Raw genomic sequence first — 23,700 nt, forward strand, 5'->3', positions numbered from 1 at the left:
CAATTTCTGATCCTCATGCATGATTATGATCCACTGCGTTCTAGCAAGGATGATAACACCGTGCCCAATAACATGAGGTATAATAGATGCTGCCACTGAAATGCAAACACCCCCTCTAGTCCCAACTGCCGAGGACCAGAAGGTGTGGCCAGAAAGCATCTTACCAGTTTTGCCACACTGAGATCTATCCAATTTGTGTTCCTGCAACCACGGGTGGGAGGCCTAAGGACGTCTCTCATAATGCTGGAGGACGGGATAATCCATGGGGCAAAGTCCACTGACGTGCCCTTGTCTGAGGCCTTGCACAGTACCTGCATATGTACAAGAAACCTGTTCGCCTTGTGGGGCATCAAGGGCAATGGCATCATGCTGAAAATCCTGCAATACACGATCCCCACTGTGCTGAACATCCTACATATCGCCCCCTCCAAGTAGAGAGGACTCAACAAAATCATCCTGATCCGAGATATCATCTCTCTGCAAAGATGCATCACTGACACATCCCTCTGACCAGAAACATCATCTATCTATACATGATCCGAGGAGGCCTTCCCATCAATCGCACCAGGGGGGCGGGCGTGAGAGACAGCTCGCCACATCTTGCGGACTGAAGGACAGGAAGGAACCAAGGGAGGTGGCGCCTGAGAAGCACGCTTACGAGGCCTCCTGCGGCCTTGAGCCCGAGGACAATCTCGAGCAAAGTGACCCTGTTGGTGACAAACCCGGCATTGATCGGGTTTACCTGCAATCTCCATACGTTGCTTCAAAGGGCCACAAGGTCCCGGAAGCAAAACATAGTCCTCAAAGAGTTTAATGTCACGGGCAAGAACCATGCCCCTGGGGACAGCATCCGCCGAGGCAGTGACCACCTGGGCAGAAGATGTTGGCAAGGCGTGAAGTGGGGGCACTTGAAGAACCAACCCAAAGGCAGACCCGATTGCCTCTAACATAGGCCAATATGCGCGAGGAAGACCTGGAAATCTGAGAGTAATCAGGAAACAGTTCCAGTCTTCCTCAACAGGGTCAAAATAGCTGGAGTAGGGAAGAAAGAATATCTTCCTCGGGCCCAATGGCAAAGGGCTGCCCTTCAAAACCTCTGAGACTGTGTCCTCAGAATCAAAATCCACTTGAAAGAAACCTCTTCCAAGCAACCAAGAAAGTGTAGAGCGAGGTCGGAGGGCAGAGCCGCCAGGACCCAATCCCGAGCCTGGAGATGGGACGGGTGAGATCCAAAGATTCTGGCAATGAGGGTCGTTTTGGAGTCTTTCTCTATTTCGGCGTAGAGGACCGCAAGCTCGGCTTCGGAAAAAACAATGGTTCGCCCGGCCGAGGGAGAATGATTAGCCATGATGCTAATCGAAGAAAAAGGCCGACTTGAACCCGGATGAGGAGCAATCCGAACCAAGGGGAAGAGGTAGGCAAGGAGGCGGAGGAAAGGAAGGGAGGGTGGAAAAGGGAAAAGCAAAAAGGAAAGGGAAGCAAGGGGGAGATGACTGGACGCAAACACGAAGAAGGGCGGGGGAAGGGCAGCACAACAGGGCTGCGCGGAGGGAAGAAGCGGAGGAAGGAGGGGAGGCGGGGAGAGGAGGGGAGGCAAAACAATGCAAACTGGAGGGTGAAGAACGACGGGGGCAGAGGCAGGGGCGAACAGTGGGGAAGGATGAGGCGAAGAAGGGCGGGCAGAGGCAGGGGCAAATGGCGATGGAGGAAGGATGGGAGGCGGAGTGTGGATAGGGGTGAAGCAGGCACAGAGGCGGAGGGGCGCAGCGATGGAGGAAGGAAGGGAGGCGGAGGAAGGAGAGGGCGAAGCAGCCACAGAGGCGGAGGGGCGCAGGTCAGGGTTCGGGGAGCTAGGCGGTCCTCACCGTCGGAAAGGTTCTGTCCCATTTGACATGGTTTGGAGCATCATCGCCCTCTATGAGTTCGTCACCGGACGAGAGTGAAAGCCCCAAGGAAGATCACTCTTTTCATGTGGCAGTTGGCACATAGGAGCTTGGCAGTTGGCACTTGGTGGGGGTAGACCAGAATTCCTTCAGAGGTGTGGCCATCCCCACAAGTCCAAGCATCATTGTCTTTGGGATTGCCCGAAGGCTCAACAAGTTTGGTGGTAGAGGATCCTATGCATTTTCACTATGGATCGGGCCCCCGCCCGTATTGTTACGTGGGGCACGGTTGCTTAGGCTAATGAGGTTGCGATCGTCATTCCATATGAGGAGGAAGGTGAGGGACTAGCCCTTCATGTCTCTCACCTTCGTATTTATATAGTGTTAGTTCCAACTCTTCCTATACAAGTTGTTGGACTCGTAGTTCTAGCCAGAGATTGGAGATTTGCAGCAGTATAGCGGTATGGCATATATGGAGAGTTCGATGCAGGGAAGCCATCGAAGGCACCCTCAGCCTGCCAGGGGATTCTATCCAGAGCATTAGGCTCAACATCATTCATACCCTTTGTGGTCAATGGGGGCAGCTTCAAGGTGGCTGCGACCACATGCGGAAGCACCGAGAGGCCTTCCTGAGGATCTGATGACATAGGGAACTAACATACTGCAATGTGTATACATCTCTCAAGTGTGACCTGCAACCTCACTGACATAAAGCGTGCCTCTGTGTCCCTGGGGACTATGGTGATCATGGGTTGTAGATGTGTCCTGAATAGTACCGCCACTCTGTTAAACCCGCGTACCCCACCACATGTGCATGTCTCCTCTTGGTAGACAGATGCCCACTCAGCCTAGAATGTGTGGTAGCCCTCTCTCCGGGCTCTAGTGGGTCTCTATGAAGAAGATAATGTCCCTCTCTGTGAAAACTTCCCTAAGTCCCCCAATGCCCGACCATAGTGTCCCATTGCAATTCCAAACTACCAGCTCCAGGTGTATGGTCCCACAAACCCCGCGTCCCTATTTGGGACGCCACTCTGTGATGATGACTCACCCGTCCCTGTATACTGCCCACTTCTCCACTTTGCAGGCCTCGTGCACCTTGGGCATGTTTGCCTGTCTATGCTCTACCTGGGTTTGGGTAAGATCATCCCCTAGCTATATCTTCTCCCCTCAGAGAGCTGTCGATGTAAAATCATCTGGTGAGAGGTGTAGAAAATGGCTCTTGTAATGAGCCATTTTCATGCTGAAGGGCTCAAGGGGACTAGTCCATGTCCTCTCTGTGTCCACTCTAACGATATCCATCCTAATCATGTGGTTCTGCTCTGAGTAGGTGAGATCCAAAAATGGACAATCTAGGTTGTATTAAAAGGGTGGTAGTGCCTCTATCTGCAAACCATGTAGGTCAAACCATGATCTCATCTAAGCATACCAGCAATGAGTATCTCCATCCTTTGTCAACTGTATGGATGAGGTCAATGCCAATCCGGGGTACCTCTGCTGAGGGAGCTCCCATAGCCGCTGTAAAAAGGTGACTCCCATAGCCGCTGTAAAAAGGTAACTGCCTGGAATAGGGCCTCGGTCAGCCCGAACAATCTCATGTGGTACCGGTGATTTGCTCCGAATCATGCGGGCAATCATCATAATTAGTGGTCTCTCCATTTGCCTCCACCATCCCTCATCCGTCCGTCTCTGAGATCTGTGATGTATGCGGGGCCCCCAAATTGGAGCTCCGTACAGGAGGGTCGGTGTTGCAAGTGTATCAAATAGCCACAATTTGGTGCGCGGCTCTTGAAACTGTATGTGTGCACAATGCCTCTCAAGTGCCCCCAAGGCTACATGCCCTCGAGCTAATCTAGCTGCTGCTGCCTCCTTTAGGGAGAAGCGCGGTCCTGTGAAAGTAACTCCCAAGTAGACATATGACTTGACGTACTCAACCGGCTCCCCTCAGAAAGTGAACTGAGGCTCTGATCTCGTCATCCATGCCTGTGTGGTGTTAAACACCATAACCTTGGTTTTCCCAAGGTTCACTGTCAGATCTCTATGCGCACAAAATGCCCGTAATGCATCTAGATGTCTCTGTAATCCCTCCGGAGAGTCTGAGATTAGAACAATATCATCAGTATATAACAAGATGGGTATCAACACCCCTGCCAAGCATGCCCTTGGGCTTCCCAATCTGTCTACATAATTGGAGACCACAACAATGTACAATCCAAAGAGGGTGGGCAATAGCGGGCATCCCTGCTTCACCCCTATCGTTCTGGTCACCATATCAGATAGTCCGCCTGGAGCTCGGACTCTGCCTGTCACAATTTTATACAAAGCATATATCCCTCATTGCATATCCTCAGGTACCTCAATGTCATGCAATCTGTGCATAAGCCTGGAACGTGGTACGGTATTGAAGGCTTTGTGGAAGTCCACAAAGCAGCAGTATTATCCTTCTCTTCTGTGCCTTGCCCTCTTCAATAAGTGCCCGAACTGTCAGTATGTGATCCAAGCTAGTAAATCCTCTCCTGAAGCCGGCCTGTCCCTATGCTCGATGACCATGTCTCTCTGCCCAGCGGCGGCTGAGCTCTGCTGACTCCAATATAGAGCCATATAGTTTGGCCAAGTAACGACCAATCATGATCGTCCTGTAGTTGGTTGGTACCATGGGGTCCCCACTCTTAAAGAGTGGTACAATGATATGCTCTGTCCAGTTTGCTGAGAAACCCTCACAAATGAAACGATTAAACACATGTACAATCAGCAGAGCCAAAGTGTCGTGCACATATGAGAAGTGCTCTCCAACTAGCCCATCATGATCCTGTGCCTTTCCATTCTGTAACCTGTCTATCGCATCTAGCACCATCCCCATCGTAAAAAAGGTGCTGCTAGCCGGTCTATGCGTGTGAGTCCCAATGGCAATCTCACGCTGTAGCTTTGCCCGTGTCTCACGACACTTATCATCATACCAACTGTTTGGGGGGGGGAGGTGGAAGGGATCATAGTGCAGGGAAACGCATATGAGGCGGATGCATGTAGTACACCTGCCAATCCTCTCGTAATCTCGTCCAGACAGCTATGCGGGTCTAAAGCAAATAATATATGCTCACATAAGATGAAGAGTTGACTGAGTACAAGATTTATTAGTTAAAAATTAAGAGATATTAGTTAAAAAAATGAGATATTTTGGAGAAATAATCCATTTTTGACACCTTGGTAAGGAGAGGGGGACCTTTGAGGCAGGAGCCTTTTTCACATGTGTGGTTGGGTTTTTTGATTCAAAAAAATGTGATATTTTTATCTCTCCTCTCTCCCTTGGAACAAACTAGATCAAATAGGGAGCCAAACTGGTCCAAATCTTGTCCTCCAAATTGAGTCAAACTGAAGCTAGAAAATTCTAGAAACCTAGTTGGACTTGGTTAGTGGCCTCCCTCACCTATAAATAGACGCTCATTTCTTTGTATTTTCATATGGGAGCTATACCATGCTAGTATTATCTTAAAATAATCATATTTCTATTATCCCTTGAATTTTCCTCTCTCTTGGGAGCTTGGAGCTTCTCTCTCTCTCTCCAACAACTCTTGAAGTTTGATCTTCTCCTCTTGGTGGACCAATTGATTGGTTAGGGGCTTCACTGCTAACTAAGAATCAAGCCAAACTTGGAGGTAAAATTAATTTATGTAGTTTTTTTCAATCATCTCAATGACTTTCTTCTTCTCAAACCCTCTCAAGCTTGAGAAACTTTCAAAATGATTGTTTTTATTTAAATCAAGCTTTCCTTAAGATACTTAATGTCTAGCTAAGATTAAGTTAATCTTTATCCTTAAATGGAATGCTTTCTTTAAAGTAATTCTCTCTGTCTCTGTCTTAAAAATAATAGTCATCTTTATGGCTATATCTTTTGGAAATAGATGCTTCTCAATGATAGTCTCTTATTTCAAATCTAAACTCTAGGCTCGATGAGCTAGAGAATAAAGATTGATATTGATACTGCATCTCGGTAAACCCCAACTGTCTCACGTGTAAACTGATATCTCGGTTACCTAGGTAGATGAGTGGCTGGCCCATCTCTCGGGGATCTACCCACTAGTGTGAAACTCAGGTATGCATGATCGGCTGCTATGCCAATGGGCTGACTGGAAATCTGAAACCCCGCACATCAGGTATCAATGAAGGAGATCCCATCAAGTAGTCCACTGTGCTCACTCCCCCTTTAGAGTTCCAGTGTGTGAGAGCATCTGATCCTTGCCATCTCGATAGGCCATTGTATATGACCAACCCATGTGCACTCCCGAGTGTGAGAAAATGCCTGCCTCATCCTGTGATGATCTTTGCAACCCTACATCCTCTGCTGTGACTTCCCGGTACAAAGCCTCCAGAGTATCATTCAGCTCTATCTGCTATGTGGTTGTACGTGCATTAGAGTCTCCCAATAGTAATATGTCTCTCATGCTAGCAAACCTCATGATATCATCATATAGTGGCGTACATGGCGACTCTCCTGATGGTGCAAACCTGGAGTGGGCTGGGGGAAAGTAGCATACCGCCACATATAGCTCGCGGAGCCCCTCTCTGCATATTTGGACCCACATGTACCTTGCATCTACATCTCTATGTACCACATGTATTTTGTTATGAAGCTCCTCCCTGAAAAGTATTGCCACTTCTCCAGATCCTCTAGTGCCTCCCACTGTGCGTGGCTGAGGGCGGAACACTGATTCCCATCTATAACCCCGCACATCAAGAAGCCTCTTGTTTGTGCACTGATGGGTCTCCGTATACATAGCAATATCACTATGTCTGAAAGTATCCTCAAAGTATCCTGCATGTGTTCTAAGGGCTCCATTGCAATTCCACACCGTGAATCGCAAGGTCTCATAGGCCACACATCGTCAGGTGGGCCTCCTCTCTGTAATGATTACTCGGCCATCTTTGTATACCGCCCATTTCCCCTCTTTCCTTGCCTCAAGCACACGTGGCTTGTGTTCCTTCCGGTGTGCTATCTTCTGCTAGTGTAAGGTCCTCATCCAAATAAATCTTTTCCCCCTTAAGGGCCATCCTTTTGGAGAGGAAGGCCTTCTTCTTCTCCAAGTCACCAAACCTGATGATCAATACCTTCGCCCTAGTTTCATCTCTGCCTACTCGCCATGCTCCAATAATGGGTACATTAGTGGCTCCAATTTTTGTTGCAAGAGCTTTTGCATCCTCTTGGGGATTTCCCTTATCTTCCCAACCAACTACGCGTATATGTAAGACACGTGCCCGTCTCTTGGCTTCCTCTTCAAATGTAGCATTCATCACCTCTACTTTATTGACTGGTGTATCCTTCTGCTTTTTTACTACTTCAATCCATGGGTTGACTTCCTCAATTTGTTTCTTTGTGGCACTGGCAATTTCAGCCCATGAATGCATTTCCTTCTCACCCGCAGCCACTTTTGCCTTACATGATTCCAAAGTGTTTTGCATTTGTGTGATGTCTTTTTCACGGCGGTCAGCCATACATGTCTTCAAGGTTCCTTCGTCCGATGCAACCGTTGTGCCAATCTCCCAGAGCATGTCATCCTTCCATTTCTGCATCTCTTTTTTCATTTCCGTGTGCATCAAGGCTTGGGCTAATTCCATCTCAACCCGTACTTGGGCTTGCATTTCTCCCTTCAATTGGGCATATATCTCTTCCTTCAGCGTTTCGTATATCACTTTCTTTTGGGCATGCATCTGCCTAATCCATTCCTTTTCAAGCTCCTGTCGCATGGTCCTCATCTCTGTCCTAATGTGCAGCTATATCTCCTCATAAAGTGCCTCATCTCGTCGGGCCATCTTCGCAAGCCTTCGTGAGCCAGGGGACACGATCCCTTCCCTCAATCTTCTGCGGTAGGCATTTGGTGCCTTCATGGGGGTGTGAAAGATTGTTTCACCATCCTGTTCTCCCTCCTGGGATTGAGACATGTTTCCCCCTAGTTGCTGCCTTGCGGGCCTGAGCAAGGGTGGGTGGGAAAAGGATGGCGACTCCCTACATACGCACAGAGCAGAGCAAAGAGGCGGGCAGAGGCAGACAGGCGACTGCCCTACCTCCGCACAGCTCAGGTAGAGGCGCGAACATAGAGCAGGCAAGTGGGCAGCACAGGCAGAGCTACATCATGGGCAGCGCAGACAGAGGGGTGTGTAGACAGAGGCGCGCAGACAGAGGCGCCGCATAGAGCAGGCAAAGGCGCAAAGACAGAGGCGTGCAGGTGGGCAGCGCTGACAGAGGTTCACAGGCTACATCAGAGAGCATAGAGAGAGAGAGAGAGAAAGAAAGAAAGAAAGATATATTAACATCTACAAGAGGCCAAGGTGGCCTATGAGACAAAAGTACCAATACATCCAAAGCTCAAGGAAACTAAATGTCCCGAGTAGAAAATGAAAAGCATAAACTGAAAAACAACTAGCTATAACATGTGGCCAAAGAGGAACTAGTGGCCTGATACAACTACCAGAAAAAGGCATATCTGATAAAAGTGTGGAACTGGAAAAATGGTAGGCTATGGGAAGCATCTGAGATAGACTCGTCCCATAATGTCTCGCATAGGTTGATCTGGCATAGACATGCTGAAGCGCCGAGGTCGTACCGCACGACGTCGTGCCAATATCACCTGTATCCTCTGATAATGTCTCGGCTGGGGCCACGGCCTAGCGGGTCCTAGACGCCGTGCTCTACATAGCTCTCCAGCTCTATCTAGGGTGACTCCTCAAGGTGGCTATGTGGGCCGAGTCGACTCATGGTCAACGGTGCGCGGGGTCGCTGCTGCTCTGAAGAAGTCGGTAAGGGTACGCTGGCCTGTGTCTCAGACATGTCCCCCCTGTCTGGAGCGTAGGATGTGGTCTCGGTGTTTGCGCAGCTCGAGGAGAAAAAGCCCAAGGCAATGCTGGTCTGAGTAGTCCATCACTCTGGACAATGGCCCAAATCCATCTCGGAAGAGGCAATGAAAGCGCCCCGGATCTCATAGTACACTGGGCACCCACATATGTAGTGCTCCTCAGTCTCTGGCTCTAGCTGGCAAATCCATTCCTTAGGGGCAAGGGAGACGGCCCCATATCGACCGGTCTCTATCCTCAGCTGATGTGAAGACGTGCGGATGTGGCCAATAGCACATTTGACTCCATGAGAGAGGTAAATGTCCATGTACCTCGGGCGGACAACAAAACCATCTGAGGATAAGTGGGAAGATGATCTTGGTAGAAAGCCATCTTCGTCCCTAGTGGCTCGTCGGCCGGTGTGATCCATGTGCGTGCTATGTGTAGCTAAATGATATCCATCCTAATGATCTTGTTGAGCTCATTCCAGCTCAACTCCAGGAAGGGGGAGTCGAGGCTGTACTGTAAAGTTGGAAGGCGGTCCATATGCATACCATGTAGTTGTAATCATGTGCTAGTCTGGGCATACCAGCACTCCGTGTCACCCTGTGATGCAAGCTATCTGGACGACTCTAGAGCGAGTCTAGAGTATCTGTGCCTAGAGAGGCTCCATAGCCTATGTGTGAAAGTGACCGTCTGAAAGAGGGCCTCAGCTACGATCGGTGGGGCTCCCATCTCTGCTCATACTATCTCATGTGGTACTCATGATTTACTCCTAATCATGCGGGAGATCATCATCACTAGTGGTCTCTCCATCTGCTCCCACCCATCATAAAACTCCCCTCCACTCGAGGCTGCCTGCCCTGCTGTAGATCCACTCCTCCGCCTGTGATAGAGACTCGGCCCCCAGATGGGAGCGTCGTACAAAAGCGCTGGTGTAACCAACGCGTCAACTAACGAGAGCTTCGTCCAAGGCTCATGAAACTGGATGTGTGCACACTTGCTCTCCAGGGCTCCAAGTGCAGCATATCCTCTAGTCAATCTGTCCTCTGCCGCCCTCCTCGTGGTAAAGCGTGGTCCAACAAAAGTGACCCCCAGGTAGACGTATCTCCTGACTCTCTGTATTGTCTCCCCACCATAGGTGAACTCAAGGAACCGGTCAGCCCACTGCTGAGAGGTGTTAAACACCATTACCTTGGTCTTCCCAAGGTTCACTGTAGGTCCCTATCTTGGCAAAAGGTCCATAATGCATCCAAGTGTTTCTGCAGCCCCTCTGGTGTATTTGAGATAAGTACAATGTCGCCGGCATAGAGCAACAAAGGGATCAACACTCCTCCCAAGCTAGCTCTAGGTCCTCCTAGTCTGCTGTCAATGGAGTCGGAGATCTCATCAATGTATAGCCCGAAGAGTGTGGGTGATAGCGGGCAACCCTGCTTCACCCCAATAGTGCTGGTGATCTCCTCTGACATCCCTCCCGGAGCCCGGACCCAGCCTCTGGCTAACTCATACAATGCTAAGACTCCCCATCTCATCTCAGCGGGCACCCCCATGTCCTGTAGCCTCTGCATCAGCCTCCCTCGTGGTACTGTGTCAAAGGCCTTGCGGAAATCCACAAAGCAACAATATACTCTCCTCCCATGAGCTCTGCCCTCCTCGATGATGGCCCAAAGCGTGAAGATGTGATCCAGGGTAGAGTATCCCCTCCTGAACCCCGCATGTCCATGTGCTCGATGCTGATGTGTCTCTACCCATTTGTTCAACTCATGCTCTAGTACCGATCCATAGAGCTTGGCTAGCACGTGGCCAACCATGATGGTCCTATAGTTACTCGGAACCGTAGGATCACCCGCTTTCAGGATCAGCACTATAGTATTCGCTGACCAACTGGCAGGGAAACCTTTGCAAACGGCCCGATTGAAGAGGTGGGCGAAGAGTGGCGCGAGCACATCCCTCGCATGCGACAGGTGCTCTGCCACTTATCCATCATGATCTTGGGCTCGGCCATTCTGCAACCTATCAATGGCGGCACGGATCATGCCGACGGAGAAGAAGGTGGAGGAGGTGACTTGGCTCTCTAGTGGTCGGGGGACAGGTGGCTGTCCGGGTATTTGGTAGAGCGAGGTAGCATAAGCATGCCATGTCTCCGGTGATGTAATAGGTGTCTAGGCTCTGGGTGTTTGGAAAACTCGCCACGCTTCCTTGGTGTCCTGTCCCAAGAAAAGATGGTACAACTCATGGTCCAACTTCGCCGGGTAGGCTCGCTTCTTCCTCCATACGAGGTGGCGAAAGATCACACGTGCCTAGCGATGTGTACAGATCCCCTGTGCTTCCTCTCGGATGAGGCAGGTATGGGTTTCCTGGCATTCATCATCGTACTAGCCTTTTTGTGGGACAATGTGGGTCCATGTCCTGGAGAGCAATGTACAAGTGGTTGGCGTAGCCAGATGCCGTCTCCCTGGTGAAGTGGTATCAAGGGTTAGAGAAAGAAAGAAAGAAAGATATATTAAGCGTCTACTAAAGACCCAATGGGCCTATGAGACCAAAGTGATACAATAATGTCCATGGCATATCTCATCATGGAATGGAAAATAAAACAGAAAGAAAACATAAACATAGCTATCCTTTTGTATAAGTTTTCTTCAGCTTTATTAAACGTCTTCAAAAGACCTGATGAGTCTATGAGAAAATGACTAACAAAACTGAAGAAAACTTATACAAAAGGATAGATTATTGTATGTCCATATCATCATCATCATCATCATTATCAGCATGGTCTGCACTATGGTGAGCTTGTGAATGCATGTCAAAGATACATCTCCAAGTCGATACATGTGAGATGGCTGTGATGATCATCCTCGCCCATCTAGATTATCCAGCATAGGTGAGTCTATGACTACTAAGAGAATCAGAAAGTCCACCCACAATGGGGAGGTGTCTGTCTCTATATCGCTGGAGAATCTCCACAATCTAGAGCTTCCGGGTGGAGGGCTGTCATAGACCTCGGGCCCGTGGACATGGAGTGTGCTGTAGAGAGAGAGAGAGAGAGAGAGAGAGAGAGAGATTGTATTTTGGATGGCACATGTTACCATATCCAGCAATTTTTAAAAATAAAATTTCAGGGTGTGACCATACCTAGTCAAAGGCGTTACCTTTTTTACTTTTACGATCTATGGAAGCACGGGCCTCGGAATTTAGTACCCTTGGTGATATCAAAAATAAGTTTCTACTCAAGTATTTCATTCAAATGCGGTATGCCTCAAAGACCTTTTTTCTTCTTTATTTTCGAGGGTCTTCCTGATACCTTTGTTACTAAAATATTTTTTTCTTAGCTGGTTGTAGATATTCAAGTCTGTATAGCTTGCAATGGTGGCAATGGTAGCTTTAAGTTAAACCCCATCTTGGAATCAGAAGTAAGCATTTTGATGGGACAACACTAAGTGTGTGGGTTTGCAGTAAGGAACGAAAGAAATCAAAATGTGTTGACACATCGAATTTTTCCATGTACATGTGTGTTTCAGTTCACAGTAAGGTAGAGAAATGGCATGGGGCAAGCCTTCATGCACTAATAATCCTGTCCAAGAAGTTGCCCCCTTTTCTGGGTCTAGAGGGGTAGATGACTATGTATGAAAGTAATGCTGTCCTAGAACATAATAAATGAAATGAAGCCTAAATATGGCAAGGTTTGGAGATGCGCAATCTCAATGCTAAATAAGGCCGCACCATGTCAGTCACACGCGGTTAAATCAAAGGTAAAGCTGTCCTGCCAATTATTTGTTACAATTTCTTGTGCTGCATGCAGATGCCTGGATTGAAGCGAGAACATCAAGCCTAATGTCATTAGCTAGAGGTTTCTCGTGTCATGCTGTACGATAGGGCAGCCCCAAGACTGTCAAAGGTGATTGTAGCAATAGAGGGGTCACATAAGAACTAAAGGCCAATGAGCCCTTGAACAATTCCCTGAACTGTCCCTGCTCCATAGGAACCTTACCCGAATTCAGAACATGGGGAGTTGGTAAAGTTTGATGAAGATGAATGTGCTCTAATCAAATAAGATTGGTTCTTTATTAGCTTTCCTATTACTCCAGAAAACATGATGTAGGGATCATGTGCTTGATGAGGCAACTGGGGCAGTAATTGTGACTTAATTCTGGCCTGCCTTGTCAAGGCATGTGAGATAAGTGCCAGCGAGAACTGCCTGACACCGACCTCCTTGATTGCCCTTCAACATGTTTGTTATGTGAAAAAAATCCTACATATGATAGCGTATTCTTCTTGCATCAGTAACATGTATGATGATTGTCTGATGCTTTCTTGACCATAATGTTTTTGATCTTTGGCATTAGTCATTGAGATTACTCTATTTTCTTTTAAGCCTCTTTTATTCAGTTTTTGGATAGCTTTTCAGCATGCAAGCTCTGTGACAAATCTTGTCCGAGAAGGCAACTACACGACTTTCTTCTTCTCTGAAGTCCGAATTTTGGGAGACGTCAAAGTAACTGTTTACAATGCACGTTCCTCAGAAAAGGTCCTTACCTTCTCCTATACATGTGACATCTTTCTTTTGCATATAAGGGGAGAGAGAGAGAGAAAGAAAGAAAGAAAGAAAGATTTTATTAACGTCTTCCAAAAGACCGAACTCGGCCTATGAGACAAATCGGAGTACCTGTATGGGGTATCCTCTGTCATCCCAACAAAATGAAAAAGTAATGAATAAAAAAGCTGAATCTGGGTGTGCAGGGGATGGAACTCTACTACTAGGAGAATGCAAAGCTATATGCATGGAGTATACAATCATGATATGCAACCTAGCTAGCTCCATCCTGTACCATACTGGGGATATAAAATGGTATACATCAGTGAAGGGGGTGTCCACAGCTCCCTGAAGAACATGCCTGGGTGTGCTCTGAAGCGAGCCAGTCGCTCCGCACCCTCTCTGTGAAACTGAGCTCTGATCTCTGTCATCTCTCTCTGGTATAGGCGTGGTGTCCGAAAGCCAGGTGTCCTCTGTCTCCTGCGGGCTCTAAGTGTCTCTGCTCTCTGGAGAGTAATTCCCTGCCGTGTAGGGGCTGGGAGGGGTGTGGATCTCTGAAAAAATGTAGTAATCTGTGTCTGTCGCCCCCCCTCTGGAGCTGTCTGAGCCTGTAATAATGTCTCTCTGTGGCGCTGTATGTCTAGAATGTATCTCCCCAGTATGCGCTGGTCTGCAGCCTCAAAGATCTGGCGTAGGGAATGTGGCTCTCTGAATAAAATGGGATATCTCTCTCTGATGGCTGTATATGCTCTGCATCTGCATACATAATGCTCCTCACTCTCCACCTCCTCTCTGCACAATCTGCATACCCTCTCCTCTCGGGGGATCCGTGCTGCTCTGCCAGTCTCAATCTCCAATCGGTGTGATGAAACTCTGAGCTGACCAATAGCCACTCGGGAGCCGTGTGGTAAAAAGCCCTCCATGTATCTAGGCCTCTCTATGAATCCATCATCAGTGATACTCATGAAGTGATCTCTGTAGTATAGCATCTTCGGTAGAAGAGGCTGTGCAGGCGATATCCATGTCTCTCGTGTATAGAGTTGCCATAGATCCTGTCTCAATACTCTGTTCCTCTCACTATGAGAGAGACGGATATGTGGTGCATCCCTGTCATACTGGAATGGTGGTAGATGATCCATGTCTAGGCCATGCTGTGAGAACCAATGTGTGACCTGTGCATACCATGATCCTCTGTCTCCTGCCTCAGCCAACTGTCTAGATGCCTGAAAAGCTCTGTATGATAATCTGTCCTATGGCATCTCTCTGAATCTGTCTAGCAGGCATATAGTCTGAAAGATGGCCTCTACCATCATAGGAGGCGCAGCAAACTCTGCTCGGATAATGTCATGAGGTACTGACGGTTTGCTACGTATCATGCGTGCCATCATGAGGACCTGTGGTCTCTCTATCTGTGTCCACCAATGGGTAGCAAGGCCTGGCGCCCATACTGCTGCTCCATACATCAATGCCGGTGTGACTAATGTGTCAAATAGCCACCCCTTCGTCCGGGGCTCCTGAAAATGCACCTGGTGGCACTGTCTCTCTAGCATAGCCAATGCTGCATATCCCCGTGTCAATCTAGCTCTGGCTGCTGAACCCATGGTAAAGCGTGTGGCTGCTGCAGAGAAGGTAACCCCTAGGTACACGTATGATGTCACCACCTCCACCGGGCATCCTGCGAGACTGAATGTCAGCTGACTCCTGCCCTGTCTTCATGTATGAAAGACCATAACCTTGGTTTTCCCAAGGTTCACAGTAAGACCCCTCTGTGTGCAGAAATCATCGAGTGCATGTAGATGCTGCTGTAGACCACCTGGGGACTCAGACACTAATACAATATCATCAGCATAGAGCATAATATGTACTGAGGTACCTGCTAAATCAACTCCATCTCTGCCTCCCCGTGTAATGAAGTCAGCCACCTCATCAATGTATAACCCAAATAGCGTGGGGGAAAGTGGGCATCCTTGCTTCACACCAATGGTGCTAGCAATAGTCTCGGACATACCTCCTGGACATCTGACTCGCCCAAAAACCTGCTCATATAATGCATAGATGCCCCATGTCATATCTGCTGGTATGCCAAGAGACCGCAGGCGCTGAAAGAGCCTCTCTCGTGGTATTGTGTCAAATGCCTTGCGGAAATCCACAAAGCAGCAATAGAGCTTCCTCTTCCTCACTCTGGCCTGATCAATCATACATCTCAAAGTGAATACATGGTCAGTGGTAGAGAAAGCTCTCCTGAAGCCTGCCTGCCCTGAGGAGCGTAAACCTGCTCGCTCAGCATATAAGCTAAGCTCTTGCTCCAGCACTGCACCATAGAGTTTGGCCAGCACGTGGCCTACCATAACCGTCCTGTAGTTGCTCGGATCGAGCATATCCCCTGTTTTGTGAATCGGCACAATGGTGTGCGTCGTCCACTCCGCAGGCAAACCCTCTGCTAGTGCCCTGTTAAACAGGTGTGCAAGAAAAGGAGCTAAAGAATCTACTGCATATATGAGATGCTCACCTTGCAGGCCCATATGGTCGGCTGCCCATCCATGCTGTAGGCGGCGGATAGCTTCCTGTACCATCGAGTGGGTAAAGAAGCTAGCTGTGGTAGGTCGAGGCTCCTGTGTGGCTGAGGTATAGGTGGCTGCTGTGGGGCATGGTATAGACCCTCTGCATATGTGTGCCATGTCTGTGGGTCTGCAATAGGTGTCGGGGTCCGGGGCTCTCTGAAGTGCCGCCATGAGACAGGGCTATCTCTGCTCATGAAGAAATGAAATACTTCCCCTAGTGTAGAATAATGCATAATCTCCTCTGACAGACAAGTGTATGGCGAGGCTCCTGTCTCCTCCTCCTGTGGCATGTCCTCTGTAATGACATAGGAGAATCCTGATGGAGAAAAGTAACATAGAGCTATGTATATAACCCTGTCCTGTGAGAGCTGTAAGCTGATCCACATGTATCTGGCCTCTGGATCCTGTGCTACCACTCTCAGTCTCCCCTGTAGCTCCCGTCTGAATAGGACTGCTACTCCCCCTGACCCTCTCGAGGTACCCTGGCGTGTGGTCCTCCTGTATGCTGACTCCCACTGGAATCCCTCTACTCGAGGTAGCCCTCTCTCTGGGCTCTGATGTGTCTCTGTCAAAAGTATGATGTCTCTCCCCACCATAACATGCTCCAGTCGTCCAGGCTGCACCCATAGTGAACCATTACAGTTCCACACTGCTATGTGTATCTCTGTCAGTGGCCTGGTCTGTGTCCCATAGGCCCCAAACCGCTAATCCATGGGCCGGCCATCAATGATGACCCGACCATCTCGATAGAAGGCCTTCTTGCCTTCTCTCCTCGCGTGTAAGACTCGTGGCATGCAAGTTCTCCTATGCTCAAGCTGCATCCTCGTGAGATCATCATCCAAGAAAATGGGAGCTCCCTCTAAACCCCGTAGTATGACCCTCTTCCTCATGAAGGTGACCCTCTCCGTCTCTCCTGCAAACTATAGGATGAGGGCTCGCTTGCGTGTTGAGTCTTTCCCGTCTCTCCATGCTTTGGTGAAGGGGAGAGGGTGCTCTTCCTTGTAGCCGAGCTTCATGCATAGAAGCTGTCCATCTTTCTCGGGAGTGGAGTCGGGTGTCTCGGCTATACCTGTGACTCGAATGTTGAGGCGGCGAGCATGCCTCATCTTCTCCTCCTCAATGGTGGTGAGAGAGAGAGAGAGAGAGAGAGAGAGAGAGAGAGAGAGAAAGAGAGAAAGTTATATTAACGTCTACAAAAGGCCAAAATGACCTATGAGACCAAAAGATTACATCATGTCCATGGAATACATCATCATGGGTACTAAAAATAAAAGAAAGGAGCTGAGATACTAAAACTGATCCCAATACAAAGAGCGTCAAGCTCTCACATCACCCTAAAATATCCCACATAGGGCACTGCATCATGAGAGAGAAAGAAAGAAAGAAAAGATATATTAACATCTATGGAAGGCCAGATTGGCTTATGAGACAAATTTGTATACAACAAGTCCATGTCCTGAGTATCATGGAAAGAAAAACTGAAATGAAAAGCTAATCCTAGTTATATGCAGCTCACTATGTAGTCACTGTCTAGCATGCTATAGACGTACAATCGTGATAAGTGGTATACCACTAATTCCACCCAGTGGAGATGGTGGGGTGTAGTACATCATATACCACTAATTCCACCCAGTGGAGATGGTGGGGTGTAGTACATCATACATGGGGCATGGGGTGAGGACTCTCACATCTACTATGCCCTGGTGTAGCCTCTAGACTCCCTCCTCCATAGCGCTGTGGTATCATGCCTAGATCTAGGCAGACTAGGCCTGATGGATTGGTGGTCTGAGTCCGGGTAGTCACAGTCTCCTGGCAGCTCTGATCTCCAAGGCTCTCTGTAGTGTGAGCCCTCGTCGAGAGGTAGATGCTATATGGGGAGGGGGATGTGGCTCGCTGATAGGCATGAAGAAGCTGGTGATCTGTGGCTAAGAGAGAGAAAGAAACGTCTACTAAAGACCTTGGAGGGAGGGCCACCCCTCTCGTCCCCTACAAGTCTGGCGGAAACCGGTTTGTGACTAAGGCCAAAGAAATTAGGATCGTTGATCTCCCCTCTCAAGATTGAAATGAGTCAATGTCGGTTGATGGTGCCAAAGATAGAGAGAGAGAGAGAGAGAGAGAGAGAGAGAGAGAGAGATTAACGTCCTCGAAAGACCCGAAGGGTCTGAGGCCAAAAATGGTTCTATGAGATACTAATCCATGAAAAGAAAAGGACTAAAAAACTGAAAAGAAACTAGCTACCAATACAAAAGTACATGTGTGATAACACACGTAGCCATGTGGCAAGGTGCCACTGTATACATATAGGATAAGAATCTTGTAAACCTCCTCCAAGAACAAGAAACAGAGTTGTGATGATGTCCATCTCCTCAACCAGAGAGGGAAAGAAAGAAAGTTAAACGTCTGCAAAAGACCCAAAGACTAAAGCTAAGATCTCAGACTCTGAGATTATACAAGATGAAAAATCTAGGTCCTTCTATGCCAGGTATAGGTAGGGATATGGGAGAGCTGACTAAAAACAGTCAATCAACCTGTATGCTAGACCCAAAGACTAAAGCTAAGATCTTAGACTCTGAGATTATACAAGATGAAAAATCTAGATCCTACTATACCAGGTATAGGGTACAATAAGTGATGGGATATGGGAGAGCTGAATAAAAACAGTCAATCAACCATGTATGCTAGGCAACGGCCCGTCTAGGATGTCCATCATGGGTGATACAAGAACGCTAGAGATGTGTGTGTAGACATAAAAATTAATTTATTTAGCCAAAGGGTTGAATCCCTAAGATTCAGAAACCATGATTTAATGAAAAACAAGGGGTTTTGATTGGTAAGTGGTATTCAAATGACCCATGGTATTTGATTTGTGGTGTATGGTTGATGGCTCGTGAAAGGGTTGAATCCCTAAGGTTTAGAAACCATGATTTAATGAAAAACAAGGGGTTTTGATTGGTAAGTGGTATTCAAATGACCCATGGTATTTGATTTGTGGTATATGGTTGATGGCTCATGAAAAATAGTAGTCGTACTCTCTATTTTAGTTCAAAAAAGATGAAGTGCATGCATAAGAATTGAAAGTGAGCTTTAGCCCCGAAAAATCTATGGTTTGCATGAAATTCAAAAAAGGAATGCAATCACAACCACCCATTGTCCTAATGCACATGTAAAGGCTCATAATCACTCAATTCAAATTTAAGTACCCTCCTCCACTTAGGAGAATTCTATGAGTTCTTTTTTAAAAGGATAGCTGATTGTACTTTGCTCATAAACTAGTGCAGTACCTACAAAATTAGTCTTAGGCCTCATTACTTCAAGCTAGAGTAGTCATTTTCTAGTGTAAGGATTGGAAAAGTGTGATTTTACTTCCTTGGAGTCTACTGGGAAAATTTGTGGATTTCTTAAGGAGGAGGAGACTTCATCTATTGTCCATTGGTCACTGTAGTGCGTCCCCAAGCCTATTTATTTAAGGTATATTGGTTAAATACTCATAATTTACCATTTCTTTGTTATTTCTCATTAAAACTTGACAATTTAAATCTAAATTAAATTAGCAATGTAATTTAAAATTTTCTGCAAAATTCCTAGTCAAGAGACCATTAAAGTCTAGCTTTTATTCATTCTTGCATTAATTTAATGCACAGACCTTAGAACAACTTTTTTATTATTAATTTGTTTTGAACCTTAAAGAGTAAATGCGGATACTCAAATCCCATCCTTAGGATAATTAATTTATCAAATTATGAGGACAGCCTTAGGCTAACTTTATTTCTAGAGAGAGAAAATTAGCCTAAAAGCATTATTTTTTATATAAGCCCTAGTCTAGAAATGCCCTTAGGTTAATTTATGAGTAAAAACGGTGAATTATAAGGTTTATAAATTAATTATGAATTTAAGGTTAATCCTAAGTCTAAAAAGAGAAAATAAAAATTAGAGTTGTAGAGAGAGAAAATAGTTTATATGTTGTAGAAAATTATTCTGATCAATTAGAAATTACTAGATGATTATTTATAATTCTGTTGAGAACTTAGTGTAAATGATTCTTGTAAGGTTCCCCCCTTCTAAAATAGGAGAAACACTTAAGATAGTCCACTAAGTCTTAACTTGGAGAAAAATTTCCTATTTATCGACACCTTGACCATGTAGAGATTTAAGGATACGATTCATAGGTAAGACCTAGTCCTATCCCACAGGGGAAGCGTGATCTTCTAAAAGTCAAATCACCCATAGGGTAATTTATCATAAATTGGGCAACTACTAGAGTTGATTTCTAGAGGCAACGCTTTTTTCCTCATCCATGCAAGGCACAGCGGCTAACCTAGTCTTCTAGAATAGAGTTCCAACAACCTAATTATCTAGCGTAGAGCTGTCACTTAATCTGTTGGAAAGCTACCCGACTAATCGGGTCCACCCGTCCGTAGGATGGTGCCATTGGGGCATTCCATCCTCCCACTTTCCACCCTACTCACGCATCAATTTGTTTTCTAATTAATCCTACGACACTGTTTGACATAAATAAACATGCTCCTTAATTAAGACCCTTTTTACAAGGTTTGTTAAAACAGCATTTTTACACAATACAATCATGCCAAAGACAAGATAAACAGTGGGGAGACTTGTGACAAAATCCATACTAATGCACTCCCACTTCATTTGGGGAATATCCAAGTGTTGAAGTTTTCCAGGCATCTTGACCCTTTCAGCTTTAATCCTTTGGCATGAGAGACATTGCTTCAAGTACCAAAGGACATCATTTTTCAAGCCTGCCCAATGAAAGCTTCTTCTTACGGCATTTAATGTTTTTGCATAGCCTGGGTGTCCTGCAGCAGGAGCAGGACTATCATGAGCTTCATGGAGGATTAGTTTCTTTAAAGCAGGATCCTTAGGGATACATAGCCTATGATTGAAGTAGAGGCTTCCTTCATGAGTGGAGTATCCCTTGATTAGATTCTTCTCTTTCTCTAAATTTTTCCCTTCTTCTACTAACTTCATCATCCTTTGATAATCTAGATCATGAGATGAGACTTCTTCCACCTTGACCAGTATGGGATTATTTGGCATTGAAATTGCACTCAAGAAAGATTTGCGGCTAAGTGCATCTGCTACCACATTATCTTTCCCAAGGCGGAATTTGATGTCGAAGTCATATTCTTGTAGAAAATATTAATCCATCTCCTTTGCCGCATGTTGAGGTTAGGCTGGGTGAAGATCCACTTTAGACTTTTGTGGTCAGTTACAAGCTGGAATTTGCCCCCCAAGAGATAATGTCTCCATAATTTGAGGCAATGAACAACTGCTAAGAGCTCCAAATCATGGGTGGCATAATTTGCTTCATATTGCTTCAGCTTACGGGAAGTATAAGCGACTGGTCTTCCTACACCACCAAGTGCTGGACTACTAGCATCAGTAATCACTTCAAATTCCTTGGCGAAATCAGGAAGTTTCAGGACTGGGGCAGAAGTAATAATGACCTTGAGCTGATCAAAACTGTTTTGATGGATTGGCCGCCACACTATTTTGCAATCCTTCTTAAGAAGATCCGTTAAAGGTGCAGCTACCAAGGCATAATCTTTGATAAAAATCCTATACCATCCCGTGATTCCCAAAAACCCTACGAGACCATACACCTCATCGTCGGCCGCTGGCAAGGACTCAAGCCGGCCTGTCGCCCTCCAGGCTCCATCGCTCGATCCTCCCGCCTCTCAGAGAGATGTCTGCACACTAGGGTGGGCTTATTTACGGCACTAGCCTGGGCCCTCAGAACTAGGCAGCATCATAACCTCTCGCCTCAATCGGTGAACCTTATTCTCCCAATGGTATGAGGGATACCTTGGGCCATTCCCGGGCTTTGCTAACGACGCCGCCCGGCTACACAAGCACGGAACGGAGTTAGCGTTGAAGCCAGGAAAAACTTGCACTCTTTAAAGATAGCAATTTCAATGCAATTTATTGAATACAGCATCACACAATTCGTAACTTCATACAATTTTATGTCATTATTTCAAAAAGGAAAAGATACACATTTATTAGCACTAATATAAAAAATAACTCTTCTTTAAAATATAACCAAGCTAACCTGGCCACCATTTCCTTGAGGAGCTTGAAAAGGGAAGGTTGGAGCCGCATCGGGAGCATCTTCCCTAATCTCGTTGTTGCGCGCTCCTCTTGAGGCAATATTCTGACATTTCCGGGATGGGGCCATCTTGGACATCGACTTGTAGGGCTCGCTGTCGCGGTCGAAACGCTTCAGTCGGATCTCAATTCTAAGATCATTTGCTCACCATATGAGCAAAAGACTATAGCGCATGAACCCTTTCTTAAGGCAAAAACCTCTTATTAAAGTCTACGCAAAGGGAGGGGGGGGGGGGGGGGGGGGGGGGATTGTGAGATGTCCTTAAGACAAAAACGTTTTGTTGCAAAAGGGGAGAAGGGCTGAGGGCTGCTGTAAGTCTATTCACACGGGGTGAGGGGGGAGAAGAGTTAAGGACACTGCCTCCTAGCAAGAGGGGGATGGAGGAAAATTGCCTTATTTGAAAAGAGGCAAATGAGGGGGTGTGAGAGGGGTGGCTGCAAGGGGCGGCTGTACTACAGTAAGTACACTGCACAGGGACGGACGGCGGTACAACAGGGCATACGCTGCGCAGAAATGCGTGTTGCCTATGGAGCAAACCGAGGGTTTATATAGCTGTGGGGAACGGGTACGGGCACTACGCAAAGCAAGGACGGAAGGACGGTGTACCATCAAAGGCTATGGATCAGTGGCCTGCATGGGTCTAGGGGAAAGGTACGGTGTCGGTTATCACGGAAAGGAGTGGTACGCATGTACCTTATCTGGTCTGGGGTAGCATGGGTGTCCACGTAGCTGTACGTGTGAACCACACAGTGGGCGGCCATCCTTTGGTTCTTGTGCGGCCATCGTACGGGCACCCTGGTAAGTGTGTACGGTCCAAATTTTGGAGCGGGGTCCCTAAATTTGGGACGCCTGTCTCGATTTGCGTCCCGGACCACCCCGGGAGCGATTTTTTTTTTTTGTCCGGGAGGTTCTCCTGGTCGTTGGGGTTCAGACCGTTTGTCAATCGGACGCCCGGTCATGCATTTATTAAGGTTTAAAGGTCGTCGTTTTTTAACTCAAATGACTGAAATTTGCGTATAAGCTTGATTCGGTGTCCGTTTTGGATGCTGTAAAATCCTATATTAGGGTAGAATCGCGCGCAAATTCCAAATTTGGGCTCAGAATTTGAAGATTCTAAGTAGAAATGACTCAAATAATAAAATCATTGATTTTTATACCATAAAAACTCATAAATTTATCTATTACATGGACATTTCTTTACTAGTGGAGATGGGTATGTTACAATTCTAGAGAGAGAAGAAAGAAATAAGAAGAATTCTAGAGAGAGAGAGAGAGAGAAATGACCTTCTAAACAAGTAGATTTTTTTTTTCAGAAAGAGATCTCTATTAAGTATGAAAAAAACATACAACAATTATAGCTATAAGCCGGAAAAGAACAGAATCACCCCAATATGTAAGGTGATTTCAACCACTGAGGAGCATCATGATGCCATGTAAGACCTGTGGTACTAGAGGAAAAGAAGATGCCATGGTCCCACTCCCGCATAAATATCACGCGCTTTGGCTGCGCAGAACGAGAGGGCCCCTAAATGCGAGCCCAAGTAGCCATAAGAGTATGGATGATATCACCCCATATAGTACTAATGCACTAAGACCCAAAAATCTGGACACCCTCAATAGTCTCCGTGCTTCTAGCTCTCCAGATCTGCCATGCTATAATACTGGCAACAATCTCCCAACTGGTGTCAATCCTCTGTTTGGGGGAGTGTATAATCAGAGTGAGGAACATCCTGCAATAAACCATGCTGGGCAATACCTCTACGAATGAAGATAGCA

At 46.8% G+C, this 23,700-nt stretch overlaps 1 protein-coding gene across 1 annotated transcript in view; it reads left to right on the forward strand.

Moving 5' to 3' along the window:
- Positions 1-23,700, forward strand: part of LOC147641683 (uncharacterized) — a 143,422-nt gene that overhangs the window by 105,285 nt on the left and 14,437 nt on the right. Inside the window, exons 7-9 of the mRNA XM_086812171.1 lie at positions 11,822-11,951; positions 12,042-12,112; positions 13,108-13,227. Of these exons, the coding sequence (XP_086668297.1) occupies positions 11,822-11,951; positions 12,042-12,112; positions 13,108-13,227 (321 nt within the window). The remainder of the gene's footprint in view (positions 1-11,821; positions 11,952-12,041; positions 12,113-13,107; positions 13,228-23,700) is intronic.

This window comes from Cibotium barometz, chromosome 1 (genome assembly GCF_041138505.1).
Source record: "Cibotium barometz isolate CiBa-2024 chromosome 1, ASM4113850v1, whole genome shotgun sequence".
Taxonomy (NCBI): Eukaryota; Viridiplantae; Streptophyta; class Polypodiopsida; order Cyatheales; family Cibotiaceae; genus Cibotium; species Cibotium barometz.